The sequence below is a fragment of the Ranitomeya imitator genome, chromosome 1, assembly GCF_032444005.1.
Source record: "Ranitomeya imitator isolate aRanImi1 chromosome 1, aRanImi1.pri, whole genome shotgun sequence".
Lineage (NCBI taxonomy): Eukaryota > Metazoa > Chordata > Amphibia > Anura > Dendrobatidae > Ranitomeya > Ranitomeya imitator.
Window position 1 is genome coordinate 1,147,537,888 of NC_091282.1, and position 25,920 is coordinate 1,147,563,807.

At 47.9% G+C, this 25,920-nt stretch overlaps 1 protein-coding gene across 2 annotated transcripts in view; it reads right to left on the reverse strand.

The window, feature by feature from the left end:
- The window catches only part of TBC1D1 (TBC1 domain family member 1), a 194,750-nt gene that overhangs the window by 16,858 nt on the left and 151,972 nt on the right, over positions 1–25,920 (reverse strand). For both annotated transcript variants that reach the window (XM_069744615.1, XM_069744616.1), the window contains exons 15-16: positions 10,041–10,285; positions 7,799–7,958 (exon numbers count right to left, since the gene is read on the reverse strand). In XM_069744615.1, coding sequence (XP_069600716.1) covers positions 7,799–7,958; positions 10,041–10,285 — 405 coding nt within the window. The remainder of the gene's footprint in view (positions 1–7,798; positions 7,959–10,040; positions 10,286–25,920) is intronic.

Here is a 25,920-nt window from a genome sequence, read left to right on the forward strand (position 1 = left end):
TGGAAAGGATTCAGTATCAGGTCCCTCATTAATGCCCGAGCCGCCTGTTACTTTGTAGCACAGATCGGTTGGGGCCGTAAAACCAAACGTTGTTTATGTAGAAAAGTCTTTGTTTCATAGAAAAACTCAAAACAGAAAAGCACCTCTCCTGTATATATACACTGCACAGCACCTTTCCTCCTGTATATATACACTGCACAGCACCTCTCCTGTATATATACAACGCACAGCACCTTTCCTCCTGTATATATACACTGCAGAATCTACAATAGCTGTCACTCATGTAAGAAGTGAAATCTGGCATTGTACTATACATTTCTCTGCCGTATCTGTGCATCATAAATCGGGGTATGTGTTAAAGGGGGGGGGGGGGGGGGGGCCCACTGAGACTCTTTCGCCCAGGGCCCTAGAAAACCTGGAGCCGGCCCTGCTGATAAGGCAGCAAAACAGGCAGCACGTAAACCCTTACATCATGCCCACACACTAGATAGCTCTGAAGATGATGAGGAAAGATTGAAGGAAGCTCAGAAACAGGTAGACGACGAAGAACGAGGGCAGTGGCAGAAAAAAGGGGCAGAAGATCAGCAAGGATTATGGAAAAAAGGAACTTTGTTGTGTTTACCCAGAGCCTGGTACCCCGCAGTGGCAAGTGACCTCCACCTACCCACGCATGTGTCGGCAAATGGTATAACGCTCAAGGTAAAAGAAAGGTGGTTGGCTCCAGGCTTTGGTAATTTTGCTCGGAACATGTGTGCTGCATGCGCTATATGCCTGGCACACAATCCAGGTCAGGCCATTAAAACCCCAACCAAGCATCATGTAAGACCACTGTATCCCTTTCAAAGACTCCAGATCGACTACATCCAACTTCCTAGGTACAATGGATACGAATATGTGCTTGTGTGTGTGGACATGTTCTCAGGGTGGCCAGAGGCTTATCCAGTTCGTAAAGCCTCAGCAAAAACTACTGCCATTAAAATAGCACATGAACTGATACCCCGTTACGGCATGCCTGAGGTGATCGAGTCAGATAGGGGTACCCATTTTACTGGGGAAATATTCCAGAATGTTATGAAAATGTTGGGAGTAGAAAACCAGTTTCACACTCCATATCATCCACAGAGTTCAGGTAAAGTGGAAAGATTAAATGGGACAAAATTAAAAATCCAGAAGGCCATGGCAGAAACAGGAAAGCCTTGGACCGAGTGTCTACCACTTGCCCTGTATTCCATCCGAAACACCCCAAGGGGGAAGGCTAAGCTGTCACCACATGAGATTCTTTTTGGTAGAGCAGCAAATTTGGGTTGTTATTTTCCACAACAACTGATGTTGAATACTGAGACTTTAACTGCTTATGTACAAGAATTACAAAAACGTTTAACTAAAGTGCATTCGCAAGTTTTTGCTTCCCTTCCAGATCCAGAAAATCTCGAAGGAGGCCACAAGTTGGAACCTGGTGATCAAGTCTACGTGAAAAGACATACCAGAAAGACTCTGGAACCAAGATTTGACGGACCTTTCCAAGTCCTGTTAACAACTCCAACAGCAGTCAAGCTTGAAGGAAAGGCATCATGGATACATGCAAGCCATTGCAAAAAAGCAGTATAAGACTCATGATATTGATGTTAATAATGTTAACCTCAACGGAGGCATGGGAAAGACTGAATTCTCTAGCCCCTTTGAACAATAGATTCGTACAACATCATAGAAAATTAGTGCATGACTTGTTAAATAATACGCAACCCCTGGCAGATTGTTGGATCTGTACCCATTCACCAGTATCAGCCACAAGTATACCTTTTCTAGCAGTTCCCGTGTCAAGAAATTCGCTTGGCCTAATTGTTCAGACAACCTGGCCAACAACCAACCTGGCAATACTAGACTATGGAATACTACAATCGCCATACCAATTGTGGGATGGGTAGAATTTCCTTGGTGGCAGGGCAATCTTACAGGAAAAATAGACAACTTACAATATTTAGCATTCAAGGGAGGAAAATGGGTACCTAGGAATAAGACTGGATTAACTGATTTAGGACAGGTCCCCACTGAAAATCTACAGCTCAGTTTCAGTACAACCACCCCTTCCTCTGATGCTTTCAAACCTACAGTATTGGAAAGATACATACATAATAGAAAATGGGAACATTCTGAGTTGTTCCCCCAAGGTGATGCAAACAGTTGTACAAGTAAGCCGGGGAACCTGGTTTGTAATGAATCCAATGAGTATGTCAACGGAATGCATGTATGTGGGAATCCCGCAGCCGGGTACTGTAGCCCCTTGGGACAAAAACCCTCTTGGTGTATGCTTCAGAATGTATCTAGTTTTGTGGATTTGGCTCACAGATTGGTATTGCAGCACTCAGCTTTGTGGGATCTGCCTGAGGGTACATTTTGGATATGCGGAGAAGGAGCATATAAATGGCTTCCCGTAGGTATAAAGGGTACTTGTACATTAGGACGCCTAACCCCGGCTACTTTCATAATTTCAAATAAACAAGTGAATATGCAAGCCGTGCCCAAGCACACACTGTATAAAAGAGCTGCAGATAACTCACCACGTCCCTCGGGGAGGCCGCATATAGTACAAATGGGAATTCCCAACAAAATTGCTAGTACCATTTTTATTTATCCTATGTTAACACAAATGTGGGATAAATTAGTTAGAGCCACGGATTATCTAGATGATCAGATTTGGGATATATTGGACATATTAAATACTAGTATAGCTGTACAGAATCAGCTTATAATAGTCACTAACCAACATACCCTGGTATTGGATTACCTAACTGCCTCACAAGGGGGTATGTGTCAAATCATCGGACCCACCTGCTGTCATTATATAGACCCGAATAGTACTATGAGTATGAGATTTAAATTAAAAGACGTACAACGACTCAGGGATCAGTATGACAAAGACAATGACCAAAATAAGGATAGCTGGTGGTCAGATACCTTTTCTTTTCTTAACCCGGCCAATTGGTTCAGAGGGATCGGTGGGTGGGTTACCGGGATTATGCAAAGCCTAATACATACAGTTATGGTTATTGTAATTATATATGTATTATTCAAGGTTGTACTCAAGGGTATCTCGGTATGCACAAATAAATTTTGTGTAATGGATGCGAGAATATAAAGTTTTTTTTTTGTAATATCACAAAAAGAATGACTAAAATGATCGACAAGGTTTTGAATGGAATATGTCAAAGGGGGGATTGTGAAGAGCAGAACAAAAACGATTACCTCAATGAACAAAAATAAAAAAAAAAGAATTTGTGATAAATATTGACCTGTCCATTCAAGGACATTTTAGCTATAGTATGAAATCCTGTTTTTCTTGTCTGTGGAATTGCCTTTGTACTGTTTGTTGTGAAACTGCCGCCCACGAAACTGTTTTCTTTTCTTTTCTTTCTTTCCTGTTTTGTCTCTTTGTTTAAACATGCAAAACTTGTATAACCACTAAACCTACTGAAACAACTATATAAAGAAGGGATAGCACTTTGAAGGCAGGCGTGCTTCAGAGACTTCCCAGTGATACACTATACAAGACGTGTCTTGTGTATTATTTCTGGTGATTCCCCACTTCCAAAGGCTGCTCCGACTGAGTGTGATCCCAACACATTTATATACCTTTATACCCCTATATACTACTCGGACAAGCCTTTCTCAATTCCTATACTCCCCCCAGTAAAACAACAACACTTATACTCACCTCCATTATCGGCGCCGTTCCAGTGGTGTCAGCACTGGATCTCCCAGGGATAGCGTAACATAGTTATGTCATGCAATCCCTGCCAACCAGTGCTGGCTTCACTCTCCTCATACGGATGAATCAAGACATCGAGATGAAGTGAAAGCAGCCACAGCTCCCTCTTCCTTCAGATGTCAATTACGTAAGTAGGAGAGAAGAGTGAGGCCATTGTGGATTGGCCGCTGGGATGGCCTGACAATGTCACGTGATCCCTGGAAAGCCTAAGGCAGACATCAGCCCGATGTTTACCCTGGTTACCAGCGTAAAAGTAAAAAAAAAAAACACTACATACTTACCTACCGCTGTCTGTCCCCGGCGCTCAGCTTCTCTGCACTCCTCCTGCACTGGCTGTGAGCACAGCGGCCGGAAAGCAGAGCGGTGACGTCACCGCTCTGCTTTCCGGCTGACCGACGCTCACAGCCAGTGCAGGAGGAGTGCAGAGAAGCAGAGCCCCGGGGACAGACAGCGGTAGGTAAGTATGTAGTGTTTGTTTTTTTTACTTTTACGCTGGTAACCAGGGTAAACATCGGGTTACTAAGCGCGGCCCTGCGCTTAGTAACCCGATGTTTACCCTGGTTACCCGGGGACCTCGGGATCGTTGGACGCTGGAGAGCTGTCTGTGTGACAGCTCTCCAGCAACCAAACAGCGACGCTGCAGCGATCGACATCGTTGTCGGTATCGCTGCAGCGTCGCTGAGTGTGAAGGTACCTTTAGTTTATACTCTTTAGCCACTTGGCCTAAATGACTGCTCTTCAGTGTCCCACCTCCCTCCTGCTGCTGAAATCTCACATTACTCAGTACAAGCTGCAGCTGTCAATCTGGCCGAGAGGGTGGAGACTGAATTTACTTGGATTTATGAGCTCTCGTGGTTTAGCTGGAATCATAAAATGTTATGATTAAATTTGAAAATCCATGTCACAATTTATTCAAATCGCCATGTAAGTACATCAGCCTCATCAGATCCAAGAAATGTATTAATTTCATAATGTATACAGTTTGCATTGTGAAAGCTAGTGTAAGGAGTAATTAGGGCGCCCAAAATCTACTCATGCAAGTGGGTGTGAGCGTGGGAAAACATAGCCTTCAAATTTTACTATGAATGGTGACAGGGCTGGTGTCACTACCCAGGCAACGGCCTGGGCCCTGGACAGATGGGGGGCCCGATCGCTGTCGAGGACACCAGCATGTTATGGGGCCCGGTGACAGCGCTGGGGCTCCGCAACAAACCTTAAACGGTTTTAAATACTCACCTCTCCCCGTTCCCCACTGCTTTGGTCTCTTCAGCGCTTTCTGACTGAGCAGAGGGCACGATCACGTCACTACAACGCACCCTCTCTGCAGAGAGCTAGAAGACGCTGAGGAGGCCACGGCAGTGGAGACTGGAGCAGTGGGGAATGGGGAGAGTCGAGTATTTGATTATTTTTTTTTTTAGGAATGGAGCATTTTATGGGCCCATTTATACTGTATGGAGCACTATGTGGGGCCCATTATACTGTATGGAGCACTATGTGGGGCCATTATACTGTATAGAGCACTGTGTGGGGCCATTATACTGTATAGAGCACTGTGTGGGGCCCATAATACTGTATAGAGCACTGTGTGGGGCCCATAATACTGTATAGAGCACTGTGTGGGGCCCATTATACTGTATGGAGCACTGTGGGGCCCATTATACTGTATGGAGCCCATTATACTGTATGGAGCACTGTGGGGCCCATTATACTGTATGGAGCCCATTATACTGTATGGAGCACTGTGGGGCCCATTATACTGTATGGAGCCCTGTGGGGCCCATTATACTGTATGGAGCACTGTGGGGCCCATTATACTGTATGGAGCACTATGTGGGGCCATTATACTGTATAGAGCACTGTGTGGGGCCATAATACTGTATAGAGCACTGTGTGGGGCCCATAATACTGTATAGAGCACTGTGTGGGGCCCATTATACTGTATGGAGCACTGTGGGGCCCATTATACTGTATGGAGCCCATTATACTGTATGGAGCACTGTGGGGCCCATTATACTGTATGGAGCCCTGTGGGGCCCATTATACTGTATGGAGCACTGTGGGGCCCATTATACTGTATGGAGCATTATATGGGCCCCATAATACTGTATGGAGCACTGTGGGGCCCATTATACTGTATGGAGCATTATATGGGCCCCATTATACTGTATGGAGCACTGTGGGGCCCATTATACTGTATGGTGCATTATGTGGGCCCCATTATACTGTATGGAGCATTATATGGGCCCATTATACTGTATGGAGAACTATGTGGGGCCCATTATATTGTACTAGATTGTGGCCCGATTCTAACGCATCGGGTATCCTAGAATATGCATGTCCCCGTAGTATATGGACAATGATGATTCCAGAATTCGCGGCAGATTGTGCCCGTCGCTGATTGGTCGAGGCAACCTTTATGACATCGTCGCCATGGCAACCATTATGACATCTACGTCGATATTGTGCCCGTTGCTGAGTCAGAAACGTGGGATTTCTACGTCCTTTATGACATCATCGTCGCTGTGCCCGTCTCTGATTGATTGGTCGAGGCCGCCAGGCCTCGACCAGAGAGGCGGAATTTCTATGTCGATACTGTGCGGGAAATCCCGCATCTCTGGTTGGTCGAGGCCGCCAGGCCTTGACCAATCAGTGACGGGCACAGTATCGACGTAGAAATCCCGCGTCTGATTGGTCGAGGCCACCAGGCCTCGACCAATCAGCGACGGGCACAGCGACGATGATGTCATAAAGGACGTAAAAATCCCACGTTTCTGATTCAGCGACGGGCACAGTATCGACGTAGATGTCATAATGGTTGCCATGGCGACGATAATGTCATAAAGGCTGCCTCGACCAATCTAACGCATCGGATATTCTAGAATATGCATGTCCCCGTAGTACATGGACAATGATGATTCCAGAATTCGCGGCAGACTGTGCCCGTCGCTGATTGGTCGAGGCAACCTTTATGACATCATCGTCGCCATGGCAACCATTATGACATCTACGTCGATACTGTGCCCGTCACTGAATCAGAAACGTGGGATTTCTACGTCCTTTATGACATCATCGTCGCTGTGCCCGACGCTGATTGGTCGAGGCCTGGTGGCCTCGCATCGGGTATTCTAGAATATGCATGTCCCCGTAGTATATGGACAATGATGATTCCAGAATTCGCGGCAGACTGTGCCCGTCGCTGATTGGTCGAGGCAACCTTTAGGACATCATCGTCGCCATGGCAACCATTATGACATCTACGTCGATACTGTGCCCATTGCTGATTGGTCGAGGCCTGGCGGCCTCGACCAATCAGAGACGCGGGATTTCCAGGACAGACAGACAGACAGAAAGACAGACAGATGGAAAAACCCTTAGACAATTATATATATAGATGGAGCACTATGTGGGGCCATTATACTGTATATAGCAATATATGGGGCCCATTATATTGTGTGGAGCACTATGTGGGGCCCATTATACTGTATGGAGCACTGTGGGGCCCATTATACTGTATGGAGAATGGTGGGCCCATTATACTATATGGAGCACTGTGGGGCCCATTATACTGTATGGAGCACTGTGGGGCCCATTATACTGTATGGAGCACTGTGGGGCCCATTATACTGTATGGAGCACTGTGGGGCCCATTATACTGTATGGAGCACTGTGGGGCCCATTATACTGTATGGAGCACTGTGGGGCCCATTATACTGTATGGAGCACTGTGGGGCCCATTATACTGTATGGAGCATTATATGGGCCCATTATACTGTATGGAGCACTATGTGGGGCCCATTATATTGTATGGAGCACTATGTGGGGCCATTATACTGTATATAGCAATATATGGGGCCCATTATATTGTATGGAGCACTATGTGGGGCCATTATACTGTATGGAGTAATATATGGGGCCCATTATATTGTATGGAGCACTATGTGGAGCCATTATACTGTATGGAGTAATATATGGGGCCCATTATACTGTATGGCGGACAAAAAACAAAACACATACGCTGCCTTCAAAGCTTACCAAAGACTCTGGCTACAAAACCTAGAGGGAATTGTGAAGCAAACATGGTGAGAAACCAAGGTGCAGCATACAGACTGGGCCCGATCTCATACTCTTCTAGGTGGTTGTACAGGTCTCTGTGGTAGTCGTGAAGCAGTCGAGAAAGTTGGTACATCTGGATCTAAGCAAGAGAATGGAAGAAAGATGTAGGTGACATCCCAAAAGGCACTTTCTAAGAACAGTATGGAGTTAGGTTTAGTTTGTGTTCGTATGGGACTTGCAAAGGAAATTAAATCTTTTTTTTTAAGAACGAATCAATCAATCGGTATTGTTAACAAGTCCATGGTTATCAGTCACCAACATTACTTGACTTCAATAAACGCGCTCATAAAATAAATATAGCAATATACAGCTAACCATCAGAGAGCATTCTTACAAAATAGTTACATAAACCTCAAATCGAAGGGCGGTCGTCCACATACAACCCACATTCTGCTCTCATGAGATGTCGATGGGAGCTCTATATTTACAGCTGGACAGCCATTCTTATAGTTCCCATGCTACTAAACTAAACTATTGTCATACATGAAAGACAAATGGGATATCTTAGGTGCTTGTTTGATAGTTGCCAAGTCTATAGCAGCACCGAATTCAACAAAGAGTAACCAGTGAAGATGATAAATACAAGACTGAGTAATAAAATCAGGATTTTAGTACAAAAAAAACCAAACACAAACATGATAATAAAATGATGAGAAATCAAATAAAAAGCAATATAAAAACACACACACTCCACCTTGTGGTGCTATATAAAAGTGAAATAAATATTTGCACTTTACATTGTATTAGTAATGACCCAAAAGGTCTATTCCTATTATGTGATTTGTACTATTAAAGCAACAAGCAATTTATTTTTGATTTGTTTAAATAGGATTTTTTTCCCCAGTCTATGTTTTCTGGTATCACATTTTAGCCATCAACTGGGTTTAATATTTTAACATGATTGTTAATCTGATAAAATAAAATCATGGTTTCACTGGCATAAATCTTTTACTTATCTAAATTAATTTTGTTGGGGTCAGAAATGAAAGCCAAGTTATCCTCCATAATGAGATTCAACTCTACAATATGGAGAGCTCAGTGACCAGGGACCTTTTTAAACATCTTTAGATACCAGAGTTCAGATGATTATGTAGTGGATGCTTTCCTGAAACGGAAAGTACTTGCAAGCAGCATAATACAAAGAATAGCAGGTTTACCCAGAATCCTTTGCAGTAGGCGGAGCTATGCAAATCATCTCTTTCCACCCCAGTCTAATCCACAGCGCTTGGAACCGCCAAGCGTGCAATGCTGCGGATTAGTTTCTAAATTTACACAGCCAACCAATTCCTACCTGTGGACACGTGTTTCGGGCTTTAGGCCCTCATCAGCACAGGGCTGGAATTGGTTGGCTGTATGGAGTGGGGCTCGGTGAGCAAGCGATACATATATGCTAGCCACCTTAGGGAGAGACCCAAGTTGGGCTAAATGTAGTAGAGGGCTTTTCGGTGTCTTTCGTCCCGCTACATTTAGCCCAACTTGGGTCTAAGCAAATTATCGATTATCCACTGTGAAGCCCCCAATTCACACTTTGGATAGCAGTTGGCCAAATGATGGCTCGCTCTGCCAAGCACTACTGTGTGCTCTGAGAACCACTGCCAAACATCTCTGGTGAGAAGTTATCTCTGGAGAACAAAGGAAATGGCATGCTGGATCCTTCTGCCCCACAACATTCTCAGGGAAGAGTCAGAAGTCCCCTGTACACATTGTTCTGGTGGCTTATCTCACAGAGAACGAAAAGATTCGGCTGAAAATGGACCTGTCCAATCTTGATCAGATGATGTCTGAAGTAGGATCTGGAGGCCCACACACACACACCAGGTCAGCAGATTCGGCCGTAGTTAGTCAAATGTGTAAGGGAGCCTTTGGAGAGGGACACCAAGTGATCGAAGGACATAAGGTCCTTATTCTGGCGGTCTCCCTTGGATCCCCTCGGACCTCAAGATCAGGAAGAACTGAATAGAGGTCCATTCAAAATCTACAGCTCAGAGCATACGAGTCAAGCCAAATGCAGCGCTCTGCCATATTAATGCTATAGACTTGAATGGAGCATCTGGATCCATGCACGACCGGTCACCTCCTTTAACTTCCTCTACTGGATAAGTGATAACATGAATAATGAAATAATCTGAATTTATTATAATTGCTTGTATTTGCTGTTTACCTGTAAGGTGACCATATCTGGCCGGTACTGCTTCCGTAAGCCCATGTCATACATCAGAAACTTCAGCAACTTAAAAGCATCCTCTTCACTCATGTGTAGCAGAAGAACTCCAGCGACAAAGCTGAGCCCTTGGCAGTATCCGACTTCAGGATCGAGCAAGGAATAGGCCTTCAAGATATTGTAGAGTGACAGCTGTCCTGCTCCCAGCTGGGCCGAGAAGTACGGGTGTGTGGGGAAGGTGCGACCTGGGAAAACAATGGAGGTCAGTAAGGTTCACCTAAATTTATTTGAATTGCTATCAGGGACGGTCAAATAAAAACACAAATCTTTTGAAGCCGCCTTATCTTTCTTGATTAAACTTTCAACACCAATTACTAGGTAAATCAACTTGCCATTGGCCCCATGAATTTTGGTCTGAGATAATGAAAGTGGTCCACTTCTTAAGGTACCTTCACACATAACGATTTCGTTAACGATATCGTTGCAACGTCACGCTTTTTTGTGACGTAGCAATGATCCCGCTAACGATATCTTTATGTGTGACAGCGACCAACGATCAGGCCCCTGCTGGGAGATCGTTGGTCGTGGGGAATGATCAGGACCTTTTTTTGGTCGCTGATCACCCCGCTGTCATCACTAGAACGGCGTGTGTGACGCCGATCCAGCGATGTGTTCACCTGTAACCAGGGTAAACATCGGGTTACTAAGTGCAGGGCAGCGCTTAGTAACCCGATATTTACCCTGGTTACCATTGTAAAAGTAAAAAAAAAAACCAAAAAACAAAAACAAAAACACTACATACTCACATTCCGATGTGTCACGTCCCCTAGCGTCAGCTTCCCTGCACTGTGTCAGCGCCGGCCGTAAAGCAGAGCACAGCGGTGATGTCACCGCTCTGCTTTACGGTCGGCGCTTACACAGTGCAGGGAAGCTGACGCCAGGGAACGTGACAGACATCAGAATGTAAGTATGTAGTGTTTTTTTTTTTTTCTTTTTACTTTTACAATGGTAACCAGGGTAAATATCGGGTTACTAAACGCGGCCCTGCACTTAGTAACCCGATGTTTACCCTGGTTACCCGGGGACTTCGGCATCGTTGGTCGCTGGAGAGCTGTCTGTGTGACAGCTCCCCAGCGACCACACAACGACTTACCAACGATCACGGCCAGGTCGTATCGCTGGTCGTGATCGTTGGTAAATCGTTTAGCGTAACGGTACCTTTAAGGTTCACTGCTGCACATCAGATAAAGAATTTGTAAAATAACTAAACTATCTCTATACCCAACAAATGGTGTATTACATTGATCATTTGCTCCATGGTCTTGGTAATGTGCGGACATGTAATGTGCGCAAATATTCCAAGACTCCACAGCGATACCTACTGGTGACTGGCCGAACTGACAAATATTGCCTCCACACTTACGGGTACAAAGTCTCCATCCAAATGGCCCTCCCTCTTGGTATAGCCTTGCTCCAGTCAGAAGCAGGACCTTCTGATAAAATTGTGCTACTGACCGGAGAATGTGCAGGCAGGGGGTATTTCAGATACATTTTTGTATAGGTTTGTGGTCTTACTTGGCGAGTGGTAGAAAACCTCACATTACATATTTGAATATTAAAGCTCCCACACATAAAAAACCCCACCAAAATGGGCAGGTTATGCAGACAGTCTATTGTGTTTCGGGCCTCCTAACTTTCGCCTAGAGTCGGGGAAGATCAGGATAGGTTATGTCCGATGTTCAGACTGACAATCCTTTTGCATGCAGTGACATAATCCACCAACACAGCCTGACAATGAAGGGCTTCGGACCACTCGGCCAAGGACTCAAGTTATCTATTGTGTAAAGGGAGCTTAAGGTCTGGGATATTTCCACTGATGGACTATCTAGTCGGCGTGGGTTCGACCCCCCATCACTCCACCGACCAGCTGTTCCTGACGCAGACAGCATCCGATAGAGGCTGTTCTGTGCAGCTCAGCAATTGAGCACTGTCAACTGGATAGTGGCTGCACCCGGGTACAGCATATTTGCCCCCTTTTGAACAAATAGGATATGGATATGAAGTACCCATCCGTAGCTACTATGCAGTTGACAAGAGTTCTGTGCAGCTTCACAAATGAGAAGTTCTGGCTGCCGCCAACACAGGGAGGAGCTGGGAGTGCAAGGTGTCACGCGCCCACCAATCAGATATCAATGACCTATCCTAATGATAGGCTACCAATGCAAAAGACTCAGCACAGGATCTGCAAGATTCATTAAAGGGGTTGTCTAGGAATGGGTGCCTAAAGTATCACTGACCACCTTTTTCAGGTAATTGTGTTGCGCATGTTGGGGCATACTCAACATGGTAAGGGATTAATCTGCTGGTACCACATACATTCATCTATATTTCACTGTCCGAGTACAGACTGCGATATAACAACTGGCCACTGACCCGAACCCGACAGCCTCAGAGAGACACGGGGCTGTCAAGTTTAGGTCAGGAGACTGCATACAGTCCTTTCACCATAGTCTGTCCTCGGACAGCGACACATGGATATGTGAATGCGGCATTAGAAATTCGTGAGCAGATCATCAATAGTATTCAGCTGGGCACGAATATCTTGGGATTTAGGATGGAATTTGGCTGTTTATGTGAGGATTTACTGCTGCGATGGCCATTTAGTTGAGAAAAAAAAACGGGCCAGCTAAAGCGGCATCTCAAGAACAACCACCTACCTCTTCATGAAGTCACAGAAGCCAATTATTCAGGCAAGTCACCCTAATTTGTTTTTGGAGTGGAGTATATTTTGTGCTGAGGTTTGTTTTGTTTGCAGCCATGTAGTGACAAATCAATTTTATAACCAACGTTTTACTAAATAAGGCTGTCCATTTCCATTAATGTGTAATATTTGGGTCATAGAATGCTAGAGGTGGAAGGGACCTCCAGGGTCATCTGGTCCAACCCCCTGCTCAATGCAGGATTCACTAAACCATCTCAGACTGGTCTGTCCAGCCTCTGAAGAAGAACTCACAACCTCTCATGGCAGCTTGTTCCACACAATCATCCTCAATGTTAAAAAGTTTATTCCAATATCTAATCTGAATCTTCTCCCTCTGTTTCATTCCATTGCTTCCTGTGTCTCCATGTGCAAACGAAAATAAGGATGATCATTCTACACTGACATCCTTTCAGATATTTGTAGACATGAAATCTCCTCTTAGAATTCTTGTTTGCAAGCTAAACATTCCCAGATCCTTTAATCGTTCCTCATTGGACATATTTTGCAGTCCGCTCACCATCCTGGCAGATTATTATTATACATTTTCATAGCGCCATTTATTCCATGACGCTTTCCTTGTGAAAAGGGGGCAAATAAAGTACAATAAACGAGCAAAAACAAGGCACTATCAGGTACAGAAGGAGAGAGGACACTGCCCGCGAGGGCTCACAGTCTACTATGTCCTTGCCCTCAATTCTTGACATTAATAGGGACTAGTGTTGAGCATTCCGATACCGCAAGTATCGGGTATCGGCCGATACTTGCGGTATCGGAATTCCGATACCGAATTCCGATACTTCCCGCGTATCGGATACCGGAATCAGAAGTTCCCAGAATTCAAACTGCACGCAGCAGCCAATGAGGAATGAATGGAAGTGTGGGCACATCCTGTTTAGCATGGTGGGCATGTAAGTACTGGCAAGGCTGTGATTGGCTGCTGAAATGATGTCACTCTGCACTATAAAAAACGCTGCCGCCATTTTGCGCTCACTCTGCTGTGATTTCAGTTAGGGACAGGACGCTGTGTTCTAACTGAGGGCCAGTTGAGATAGCTAATTGCTTTATTTTGCTTTTCCAAGGCTAATTTAGCAAACGCTGTGTTCACTGTTCAGTTCACCTTGCTCTTGCCTTGCAGCGCTGTTTTAACAGCGTTCTGCAAGGTCTCTGTGTGTGTGTGTGTGTGCAGCTCACTCTGTAGTCTGTGTGCAGCCATATACCAGGTTGTATTCAGCTCAGGGGGGGGTTCACGCTGCCTCACACAGTTCTATCCATTGTCCTTTTTTGCTCATAGTGCAGCCTGCTGCACATTTTTTCTAAAATTTCCTATTAGTGTCTTTCCACCCGTCTCCAGCTAAATAGTGGAAAAACACTAGATAGGATAACCTAGAGGAGGGTTTTTGGGCCTTGCAGCGCCGTTTACGGCTGTCTGCACGGTCTCCGTGTGAGTTAAACTCGCTCTGTAGCCCGATCTGCACAAAAAAAAAAGTAAAGTTCACCAAACACCACTTAACACTTGTGTAGGCCACATTTTATCAATAATAAAGTCTAGTCCACACTTTACAACATTAGTGTTTCTTACACCTGTTAGGAGGAGCATTTCAGGAATAAGCACACTAAGGCCTTAGTACTTTTCTGCTTATCTTTATCTGTCAACCAAGATGAAGAGGGCAGGGAGTAAGGGTCGTGGGCATGGGCGTGGAGCAGGGAGAGGATGTGGTGATTCTGTGCCTGCTGCGGGCACCGGTGACTCATCATCACCCAGTTTCAGCAGGGAACAGTCCTTCATGCGCAGCTTTGTCGGAGAGCGCCGTGCACCGCTGCTGCGTGAAGATCAAATTGAAGCCGTTGTCGGATGGATGGCAGCTAACGCATCGACTTCAATTAGTGCCACATCCTCTCAGGCACAGACCACTGGAGAGCAGCCATCTGTCTCTTCACCACCTGCCAAATTGGCCAGGCAGTCAGAGAGCCCAGAACAGGAGCCGTCTCTATTTCTGTTCTCTGAATCTCTTGGCTTGGAAACAAGGGGCCAGCCAAGCAGTATTGGAGAAATGGAAGAAGAGGCAGTGTGCAGTGATGCCCAACAGCTTTGTCTCTCTGACTCTGAAGAGGCGGGTGGGTCAGTGCCTGCGGTGACCACAGCGCAGTACGCATCTGATGATGAAACGCAGGTGCCGCTTTCTGGTGCGTACTGTGCTGCCGAGACTACCCAGGAGGAGCAGTTGGTGGCAGAGGGTAGCGGAGATGATGAGGTCCTTGACCCATCGTGGCGTGAGGAACAGGAAGGTGGAGGGAGCAGCTCAGAGGAAGAGATTCCCCTAACGGGCCAAAGAGGGAGAGGGAGGGGGAAGACTGCGGAGCCTGTAGCCTCCACTTTGGCACCAGTTAGGAGCCTGTCTCTTTCAAAAGCCAAAAAGGGCGCTCCCAAGACTTGCAGTGCCTGATCCTTTTTTGACACAGTTGCAGATGACATTTGTTTTGTCAAATGCAAGCTGTGTCATCAGAAAGTAAAAAGAGGTAAAAGTGTCAGCAACCTCAATACCACAAATACAGTGGGGCAAAAAAGTATTTAGTCAGTCAGCAATAGTGCAAGTTCCACCACTTAAAAAGATGAGAGGCGTCTGTAATTTACATCATAGGTAGACCTCAACTATGGGAGACAAACTGAGAAAAAAAAATCCAGAAAATCACATTGTGTTTTTTTTAACATTTTATTTGCATATTATGGTGGAAAATAAGTATTTGGTCAGAAACAAAATTTCATCTCAATACTTTGTAATATATCCTTTGTTGGCAATGACAGAGGTCAAACGTTTTCTGTAAGTCTTCACAAGGTTGCCACACACTGTTGTTGGTATGTGGGCCCATTCCTCCATGCAGATCTCCTCTAGAGCAGTGATGTTTTTGGCTTTTCGCTTGGCAACACGGACTTTCAACTCCCTCCAACGGTTTTCTATAGGGTTGAGATCTAGAGACTGGCTAGGCCACTCCAGGACCTTGAAATGCTTCTTACGAAGCCACTCCTTCGTTGCCCTGGCGGTGTGCTTTGGATCATTGTCATGTTGAAAGACCCAGCCACGTTTCATCTTCAATGCCCTTGCTGATGGACGGAGGTTTGCACTCAAAATCTCACGATACATGGCCCCATTCATTCTTTCATGTACCCGGATCAGTCGTCCTGGCCCCTTTGCAGAGAAACAGCCCCAAAGCATGATGTTTCCACCACCATGCTTTACAGTAGGTATGGTGTTTGATGGATGCAACTCAGTATTCTTTTTCCTCCAAACACGACAAGTTGTGTTTCTACCAAACAGTTCCAGTTTGGTTTCATCAGACCATAGGACATTCTCCCAAAACTCCTCTGGATCATCCAAATGCTCTCTAGCAAACTTCAGACGGGCCCGGACATGTACTGGCTTAAGCAGTGGGACATGTCTGGCACTGCAGGATCTGAGTCCATGGTGGCGTAGTGTGTTACTTATGGTAGGCCTTGTTACATTGGTCCCAGCTCTCTGCAGTTCATTCACCAGGTCCCCCCGCGTGGTTCTGGGATTTTTGCTCACCGTTCTTGTGATCATTCTGACCCCACGGGGTGGGATTTTGCGTGGAGCCCCAGATCGAGGGAGATTATCAGTGGTCTTGTATGTCTTCCATTTTCTAATTATTGCTCCCACTGTTGATTTCTTCACTCCAAGCTGGTTGGCTATTGCAGATTCAGTCTTCCCAGCCTGGTGCAGGGCTACAATTTTGTTTCTGGTGTCCTTTGACAGCTCTTTGGTTTTCACCATAGTGGAGTTTGGAGTCAGACTGTTTGAGGGTGTGCACAGGTGTCTTTTTATACTGATAACAAGTTTAAACAGGTGCCATTACTACAGGTAATGAGTGGAGGAAAGAGGAGACTCTTAAAGAAGAAGTTACAGGTCTGTGAGAGCCAGAAATCTTGATTGTTTGTTTCTGACCAAATACTTATTTTCCACCATAAAATGCAAAAAAAATGATAAAAAAAACAGACAATGTGATTTTCTGGATTTTTTTTCCTCAGTTTGTCTCCCATAGTTGAGGTCTACCTATGATGTAAATTACAGACGCCTCTCATCTTTTTAAGTGGTGGAACTTGCACTATTGCTGACTGACTAAATACTTTTTTGCCCCACTGTATGTGGAAACATGTGCGGACCAGGCACGCGGTGGAATTACAAAAACACACTGAAGACCTACGCCAACCAACAGCGGCAGCTACCACCTCTTCAGCATGTGTTGCTTCTTCCTCCAGCTCACGCACAGCTGGTTCGGCTTCCTCCTTGGATCGCCATGGAAGAACCTCTTGCACTGTTGTCCAGAGACCTAGTGTAATTCCACCCACAGTATAGTTCCCAGTCATCCTCACACTCCCAGTCTACTCTACAGCCATCGGTAGTACAGGCATGGGAGAAAAGGCGGGCATTCTCGGCAAACCACCCCCGAGCACAGGCTCTGAATGCAGGCATTGCCAAACTTCTGTCACTGGAAATGCTCTCATTCAGGCTGGTGGAGACTGACAGCTTCCGTGACTTGATGGCATTGGCAGTCTCACAGTACAAGGTGCCCAGCCGCTTTTACTTCAGCAGGCAAGCTGTCCCTGCCCTGCACAAGCATGTGGAGGGACAAATAAAACACGCGCTACTGAACGCCGTCAGTAGCAAGGTCCACCTCACCACCGATGCGTGGACCAGTCAACATGGACAGGGGCGATACCTTTCCGTCACTGCCCATTGGGTTAATGTTGTTGAGCCGGGTACAGACCGTGCGAGTGGCGCAGGACGTGTCCTGCCCACTCCAAGGATTGCAGGAATCCAGTCTGTACGCATTGACTCCTCCTCTTACACCAGTTCCTCAGATTCATCGCTGCAGGATCCGTCACAGTCCACCTCCACATGGACCCGTGAACGTTTACCTGTTACGACTGACATGAGCACAGCCGTGGCCAAACGTCAGCAGGCCGTCTTGAAATTAGTTTCTTTGGGGAATCGAAGCCACACAGCGCAGGAGCTCTGGAATGCCCTAAAGCAGGAGAGCGATGTGTGGTTTGTGCCAGCGAATCTCCAGCCAGGCATGGTAGTGTGTGACAATGGCCGAAATCTGGTGGCAGCTTTAGCCCTTGGCAACCTCACTCACATCCCATGTCTGGCACATGTGCTCAATTTGGTTGTGCAGAGTTTTCTGAGGGATTACCCGGATCTTGATGCACTTCTGCACAAGGCCCGCCTAGAGTGTGCTCACTTGCGGCGTTCCAGCTTGGCAAGATCCCGCATTGCTGCTCTGCAGCGTCGGTTTCGCCTTCCTGAACATCGCATCATATGTGACCTACCTACCAGGTGGAATTCCACGTTACATATGTTGGAGCGGTTGTGTGAGCAGCAGCAAGCAGTAATGGAGTACCAGCTGCATCAGGCGCAAAAAAGTCGCAGTCAGCGCCGCTCAGACTTCACAACCAAAGAGTGGGCCACTATGAAGGACGTCTGCCAGGTTTTGCGTCCTTTTGATTATTCCACGCGGATGGCAAGTGCAGATGATGCACTAGTCAGCATGACTGTCCCCCTTATCTGCTTGCTTCAAGAAACCCTGCAAGGGATAAGGGATGATGTGGAAGAGGTGGAGGATGAGGAGTCACCTTTTCCATCAGCTTCTGGACAGTCAGCGCCACGTGGTTCCTCACAAAGGGGTCGGCAGGGGACCCTTTGTGAGGAGGATGAGGAGGAGTCAATGGACGAGGAAGAGCTACGTCCAGAGGAGGGAGTTACACCATTGTCCAGTGGTCAGTGTGTACAGAGAGGGTGGGGTGATGAAGAGCGGGCAGAGATCATGTCTCAAGCAGGGGACAGCGTTTCTGGGCCAGTTGGCAGTCTGCAGCACATGGTTGATTTCATGTTGCAGTGCCTGAGAGACGACCGCCGCATCGACCACATTCTCAACGTGCCTGATTATTGGGTGTACGCCCTCCTCGATCCTCGCTACCGTGGCAATGTCCAAAACCTCATCCCAGCGTTGACACGGGAGCGTAAAATGCGGGAGTACCACGACACACTGGTGAATTCCATCATCTTCTCCAGTCCAACTGAGAGGAGTGCTGCTAGTGCTTTACAAAGCAGCTCAGTGCGTCGAGGCAGTGGAGGAGGAGGCTCTGCACAAAGAGGGAGCAGAAGCAGTGCCTCTGCCCAAGGCAAGCCCAGTATGGCACAACTGTGGAAAACTTTTGTGTGCCTGCCCCAAATGTCTACACCATCACCGGCGGCTCCAGTCAGCAGGAGGCAACGGTTCCGTCAGATGGTGACAGACTACATGGCTTGCCCTCTTAGTGTACTCCCAGACGGCTCTTCCCCGTTCAAGTTTTGGGTCTCTAAGCTGGATACATGGCCAGAGCTAAGCCAGTATGCATTGGAGGTGCTGGCTTGCCCTGCGGCTAGTGTCTTATCGGAACGTGTCTTTAGTGCCGCAGGTGGTGTACTAACAGACCGTCGCATGCGACTATCCTCCGATAACGTTGACCGGCTTACTTTCCTGAAAATGAACCAGGCCTGGATCTCGCAGGAATTTGCCACTCCTCTGCCTGATTAAGTAATTGGGTGTCATCCAGGTCTCCTGATGTGTTCATCTTTCTACCACCTGAACTGCTATTCCTGGGCTCCAACACCGCCAGTTGCGACTCAGAAGTGCAGGCTGCACAGTCAAAACATACGACCCAGTGTTATTGGGTTTCAGTAACGTCAGCTGATCCCCAGCTGTGTAGCCGGCAATGTGTCCTGCGACCGCCACGCTGGCACAACAACCTAAACGTAAGGGAACCTGTCCCCCCCTTCCCCCCCTCGGCGTTTGTTACTGAAAGAGCCATCTTGTGCAGCAGTAATGTTGCACAAGGAAAAGGTAGCTCTTTTAGTTTAGCTCCTTGCACACGCAGAACTTAACACTTATAAAATGTGTTCACTGATACAGTTATACCGTCCCGGAGCTGGGACTTTCCTTCATAATGTGACGCAGCACAGGCGTCATTCCTACCCCCTTGGTGCCATGTGCTGCCTCCTCAGCGTTGTTTTAAGCTGTCACGGAGCCTGCGCTGTTCTGTTATCCCTTGGCCATGGCCAGTTTGCGCTGCCTGTCTTCTGATATAATTTGGTGTCAGGATGGCTGCGCCTGTGCGCCCGCGCTGCCCGAGAACCCGCCTCGCAGTGTCTTCTGATTGAATCACACTGCGAGCCTGGGGTCCATGGGCATGCGCAGTGCATATCTTCACCTCGGCCTCTCGCTCCTCTCCCTCCGCCTTCGTTAGACTGTGCGCCGTCAGCTGATCCCTAATAGCATGCCACGGCCGTGACGCCGCACAGTCTGAAGAGGGAAGGAGGGGAGTGAGAGTCGAGGATATGCACTGTGCATGCCCATGGATCCAAGGCCCGCAGTGGGATTACATTAGACGACACTGCGAGGTGAGATCTGGAGCAGCGTGGACGCACAGGCACTGACAGTCTGACACCAAATTATGTCAGAAGACAGGCAGCGCTAATTGGGCATGGCCAAGGGATAACAGAACAGCGCAGGCTCCGTGACAGCTTAAAACAACGCTGAGGAGGCAGCGCACGGCACCAAGGGGATAGGAATGACAGCTGTGCTGCGTCCCATTACGAAGGAAATTCCCACCTCCGGGACGGTTTTACGGTATAAGGTGACACATTTTTAGTGTTTACTTCTGTGTTTGCAAGGAGCATAATTAAAAGAACAACCTTTTCCTTTTGCATCCTTAGTGCTGCACAAGATGGCTCTTTCAGCTACAAACGTCTTGGGGGGGGGTTAAAGGTTCCCTTTCAACTTGCTCCAATCAGGCTTCGGCCTACACTCTGTTCCTCTGCTCCTCCTGCTGTCCCTGGGCTCTAACACCGCCAGTTGGTGCCTGGAAGTGCTGTCTGCACAGTCAACAGTCGCTCCTCTGTTATTGGGGTTCAGTAACGTCAGCTGATCCCCAGCTGTGTGTGCGGCAATACCTCCAATCTGCTCCTCCTGCTGTCCCTGGGCTCTAACACCGCCAGTTGGTGCCTGGAAGTGCTGTCTGCACAGTCAACAGTCGCTCCTCTGTTATTGGGGTTCAGTAACGTCAGCTGATCCCCAGCTGTGTATCCGGCAACGTGTCAAGCGACCGCCACGCACAACTAAAATGTAAGGGGACCTGTCCCCCCCCCTCCCCCTAGGCGTTTGTTACTGAAAGAGCCACCTTGTGCAGCACTAGTACTGCACAAGGAAAAGGTCGCTCTTGAAATTATGCTCCTTGGAAACGCTGAACTACACACTCATGCAATGTGTCCCCTCACACCGTCCAACCGTCCCGGAGGTGGGACTTTCTTTTGTAATGTGACGCAGCACAGCAGTCATTGCTACCCCCTTGGCACCGTGCGCTGCCTCCTTAGCGTTGTTTGATTCAGTCATGGACCCTGCGCTGTTATGTTATCCCTTGGCCATGCACAGTTTGCGCTGCCCGTCCTCTGACATCATTTGTTGTCGTCCTGGCTGCGCCTGTGCGTCCACGCTGCCCGAAATCACACCTCGCAGTGTCGTCTAATGTGATCCCACAGTGGGCCTGGTATCCATGGCCATGCGCAGTGCATATACTAGCCTCTCACTCCCCTTCTTCATGCTTCTTCAGACTAGGCGGCGTCAGCTGATCCCTAATAGCATGCCACGGCCGTGACGCCGCACAGTCTGAAGAAGCAGGAAGGAGGTGAGCGAGAGGCGATGATATGCACTGCGCATGCCCATGGATCCCTGGCCCGCAGTGGGATTACATTAGATAACACTGCGAGGTTGTATCTCGGGCAGCTTTGACGCAAAGGCACTGCCAGCCTGACACCTAAATGATGTCAGAAGACGGGTACCGCTAACTGTGCATGGCCAAGGGATAAAATTACAGCGCGGGCTCCGTGACAGAACCAAACAACGTTGAGGTGGTGGCGCACGGCACCAAGGGGGTTGGAATGACGGCTGTGCTGTGTCACATTACAAAGGAAAGTCCCACTTCCGTGACGGTTTGACGGTGTGAGGGGACACATTATATGAGTGTGTACTTCAGCGTTTGCAAGGAGCATAATTTTATGAGCCACCATTTTCCATGTGCAGTATTACTGCTGTACAAGATGGCTCTTTCAGCAACAAATGCCTGGGGGGGGTTAAAGGTTCCCTTTCAACTTGCTCCACTGCAGGCTTCGGCCTACACTCTGCTCCTCTTTGATTCCCTGGGTTTCAACACTGTCAGTTGCCACCTGGAAGTGTTGTCTACACAGAAAAAACACTAGCTGATGTGTCAGTGGGGTTCAGCACCGCCAGCTGTTCCCCTGCTGTGTAGCCGGCAACGTGACCTGCAAACGCCACGCAGGCACATGAACTGAAATTGAAGGGACCCTGCCACCCACCCCAAGGTGTTTCTATGTATAACAGCCACCTTGTACAGCAGTAATGCTGCATTTGTACAAGGTGGCTGACTTTCTCCTTGCCAACGTGGAACTCAACAAGTACAAAATGTGTCTCATTGAGACCATTGCACTGTCCCTGAGGTGTGACTTTCCTTTCTAATGGTACGCAGCACCACCCTTGGTAGCGCTGCCCGTCTTCTGACATCATTGGTTGGCTGCCTGTGCCTGTGCGTCCGCCCTGCCCGACACAACCCCCCTCGTTGTCTCATATTTTCGCTGCGAGGGTGTGATTGATGGGCATGTGCAGTGCATATGTTCGCCTGTCTTAACTCATCTCCTTCCGCCTTCTTCAGACTGTGCGGCCTCATGGCCGTGGTAGGCGATAAGGGATCAGCTGAGGCCGCCCAGTCTGAAGCAGGTGTAAGGACATGTGTGAGCGGCAAACATATTTAGGCCACGAATCCCAGCCACGCAGTGTGAATTTTTGAAAACACACTGCGGGTCTGGGATTCATGCCCATTGCTAACCGCACCGGCCAACATGAAATGAGGTGAGAAGACAGGCAGCGCTCACAGCGCATGGCCAAGGGATCACAATAGCGCAGACTCCTGTACAGCAAATAACAACGCTCAGGAGGCTGCGCCCAGCACCAAGGCGTTATTTATGTGCACCTGTGCTGCGTCTCCTTAAAAAGACAAGTCACGCCTCCAATACAGTTCTACTGTTCAATGGGCTAAATTGTGTACGTCTTTCATTCTGCGTGTTTAATGAGCAAAACTTAAAGAGCAACCTTTAATTTGTGGAGCTTTACTACTGCACAAGGTGTGGCTCTTCAACATTGTAACACCTGAGGGTGGGTTAAAGGTTTCCTTTGAAATTGGTTCAATTAGGCTTCGGCCTACACTCTGCTCCTCCTGCAGACCCTGGGCTCTAACTACGCCAGTTGGGGCCCGGAAGTGCTGGCTGCACAGAGAAAAACACCCACCATTGTGTCAGTGGGGTTCAGCACCGCCAGCTGTTCCCCTGCTGTGTAGCCGGCATCGTGTCCAGCACAAGCCACGCTGGCACAACTGACCAAAAGCTGCCACCAGTGCAAGCTTCGGCCTACACTCTGCTCCTCTCCTCCTCCTGCTGACCCTGGGCTCAAACCCCGCTAGTTTTTGCCCGGAAGTGCTAGCTGCACAGAGAAAAACACCCGCCAATGTGTCAGTGGGGTTCAGCACCGCCAGCTGTTCCCCTGCTGTGTAGCCAGCAACGTGACCTGCAAACGCCACGCAGGCACATGAACTGAAATTGAAGGGACCCTGCCACCCACCCCAAGGTGTTTCTATGTATAACAGCCACCTTGTACAGCAGTACTGCTGCATTTGTACAAGGTGGCTGACTTTTTCTCCTTGCCCACGTTGAATGTAACACGTACAAAATGTGTCTCATTACAGACCATTACAATGTCCCTGAGGTGTGACTTTAATTTTTAATGACACGCAGCACCCCCCTTGGTAGCGCTGCCCGTCTTCTGACATTGGTTGGTTGGCTGCGCCTGTGCGTCCGCCCTGCCTGAAACAACGCTCCTCGTTGTCTTACTTATTTTGACTGCGAGGGTGTGATTGATGGGCACGAGCAGTGCATATCTTCGCCTGTCTTTACTCATCTCCTTCCGCCTTCTTCAGACTGTGCGGCCTTATGGCCGCGGCATGCGAGAAGGGATCAGCTGAGGCCGCCCAGTCTGAAGCAGGTGTAAGGACATGTGTGAGCGGCGAGCATATTTACTGCACAAGGCCACGAATCCCATCCCCGCAGTGTGATTTTTTGAAAACACACTGTGTTTCTGGGATTCATGGCCATCGCTAACCGCACTGGCCTACATGAAATGAGGTCATAAGACGGGCAGCGCTTACAGGGCATTGCCAAGGGATAACGCAAGAGCGCAGACTCCTGTACAGCAAATATCAACACTCAGGAGGATGCGCCCAGCACCTAGGTGTAAATTTTGACACCTGTGCTGCGTCTCCTTAAAAAGACAAGTCACGCCTCCACTACTGTTTGACAGTATAATGGGCTAAATAGTGTATGTGTTTTATTCAGCGTGTGCAAGGAGCAAAATTAATAGAGCAACCTTTTACTTGTGCAGCATTAATGCTGCACAAGGTGTGGCTCTTGTACCTTGCAACACCTGAGGGGGGGTTAAAGGTTTCCTTTGAAATTGGTTCAACTAGGCTTCGGCCTACACTCTGCTCCTCTCCTCCTCCTGCTGCCCCTGGGCTCAAACACCGCTAGTTTTTGCCCGGAAGTGCTAGCTGCACAGAGAAGAACACTAGCCAATGTGTTAGTGGGGTTCAGCACCGCCAGCTGTTCCCCTGCTGTGTAGCCGGCAACGTGTCCTGCAAACGCAACGCAGACACAAAGCTGCATCCAGTGCAGGCTTCGGCCTACACTCTGCTCCCCCTGCTTACCCTTTGCTCCAACACCGCTAGTTGGGGCTGTAGGAAGACAATCTTTAATAGGCAACGCATCCTGGTTCCAGCACCGTCAGCTGTTTCCGGGTAGTGTCAAGCTCACTGAGACGCCTATGCTTGCCCCGTCGTGTTGTGGTCGGGTTAGCCAACTCCAGGGTGCCTCCAGTTTAGTAGCTTCCTATGTGGGCTGCGTGAATTGGTAGTCAAGGCTGGTTCTGTAGTGCCAGTAGGCCAAGCTCCCCCTGTAGGACTGTTGGGGTTCGGTAACTGCGGCTGCCTCGCGGCCTAGCTGTTCTCTCCTCTCCTGTGGACCTTCTGGTCCACATCCTGGTTCCAGCACCGTCAGCTGGTTCTCGGCAGTGTCTTTTGCTCTTGTACCTTCTGCTCCCCATCCTGGTTCCAGTACCGTCAGCTGGTTCCGGGCAGAGCCTTTGGCTTAGGTGCCTCCTTCTGTGTATCCAAGTTCCACCAACGTCAGGTGGTCCTTGGTAGTGCTTTCAGGCACGGGTACCTCCTGCTTAGTAACCGGGTTCCAGTAACGTCAGCTGGTCCTCGGTAGTTCCATTGGCTCTTGAACCTTCGGCTACCCATCCGAGTTCCAGTTCCATCAGCTGGTTCTTGGCATTTTCTCAGCCTTCTTGTACCTTCTGCTACATTTCCAAGTTGAAGACCCTAAAGTCGACGACCCGGAAGACCACCCCGATGACGACGACGGCGGAGACGAGGACGGCGTAGACGACGACCCTGGAGACAACGACCCTGGAGACGACGACATGGAAGACCGAGAAGCAGAAGAACAAGAGGCTGCAGAACAAAGAGCAGAAGAACATTAAGCATAACACTTAATATCAAAGCAAAAGATATTATTTAAATTATATGCAGAAGAAGACTAAGCAGTGTATGGGGGTGAGTCCGTTCCTCCTCGTGGTGCCCCTGGATAAAGCCTGATGCTGCAGGCCAAACTGAACGCGGACAAATGTAACTTTTGTGACTGGCAGAACGGAAGGTGTAATCTTCAAACTTTTATAGATAACTACGGGAATGCCTGTCACAAATGAGAATATGATGAAGAAGTAGAATAGGAAGAATAATAATAGTTGAAGAAAATGAATATGAAGAATGTAATAAAAAAAAAAATAGGTAGAAGATGAAGAAGAAGATGAATAAGGTGAAGAAGTTGATGTCAAAGATGCTGATGATGAAGATGAAAGTGTGGGAAAAGTAAAAAAAAAAAA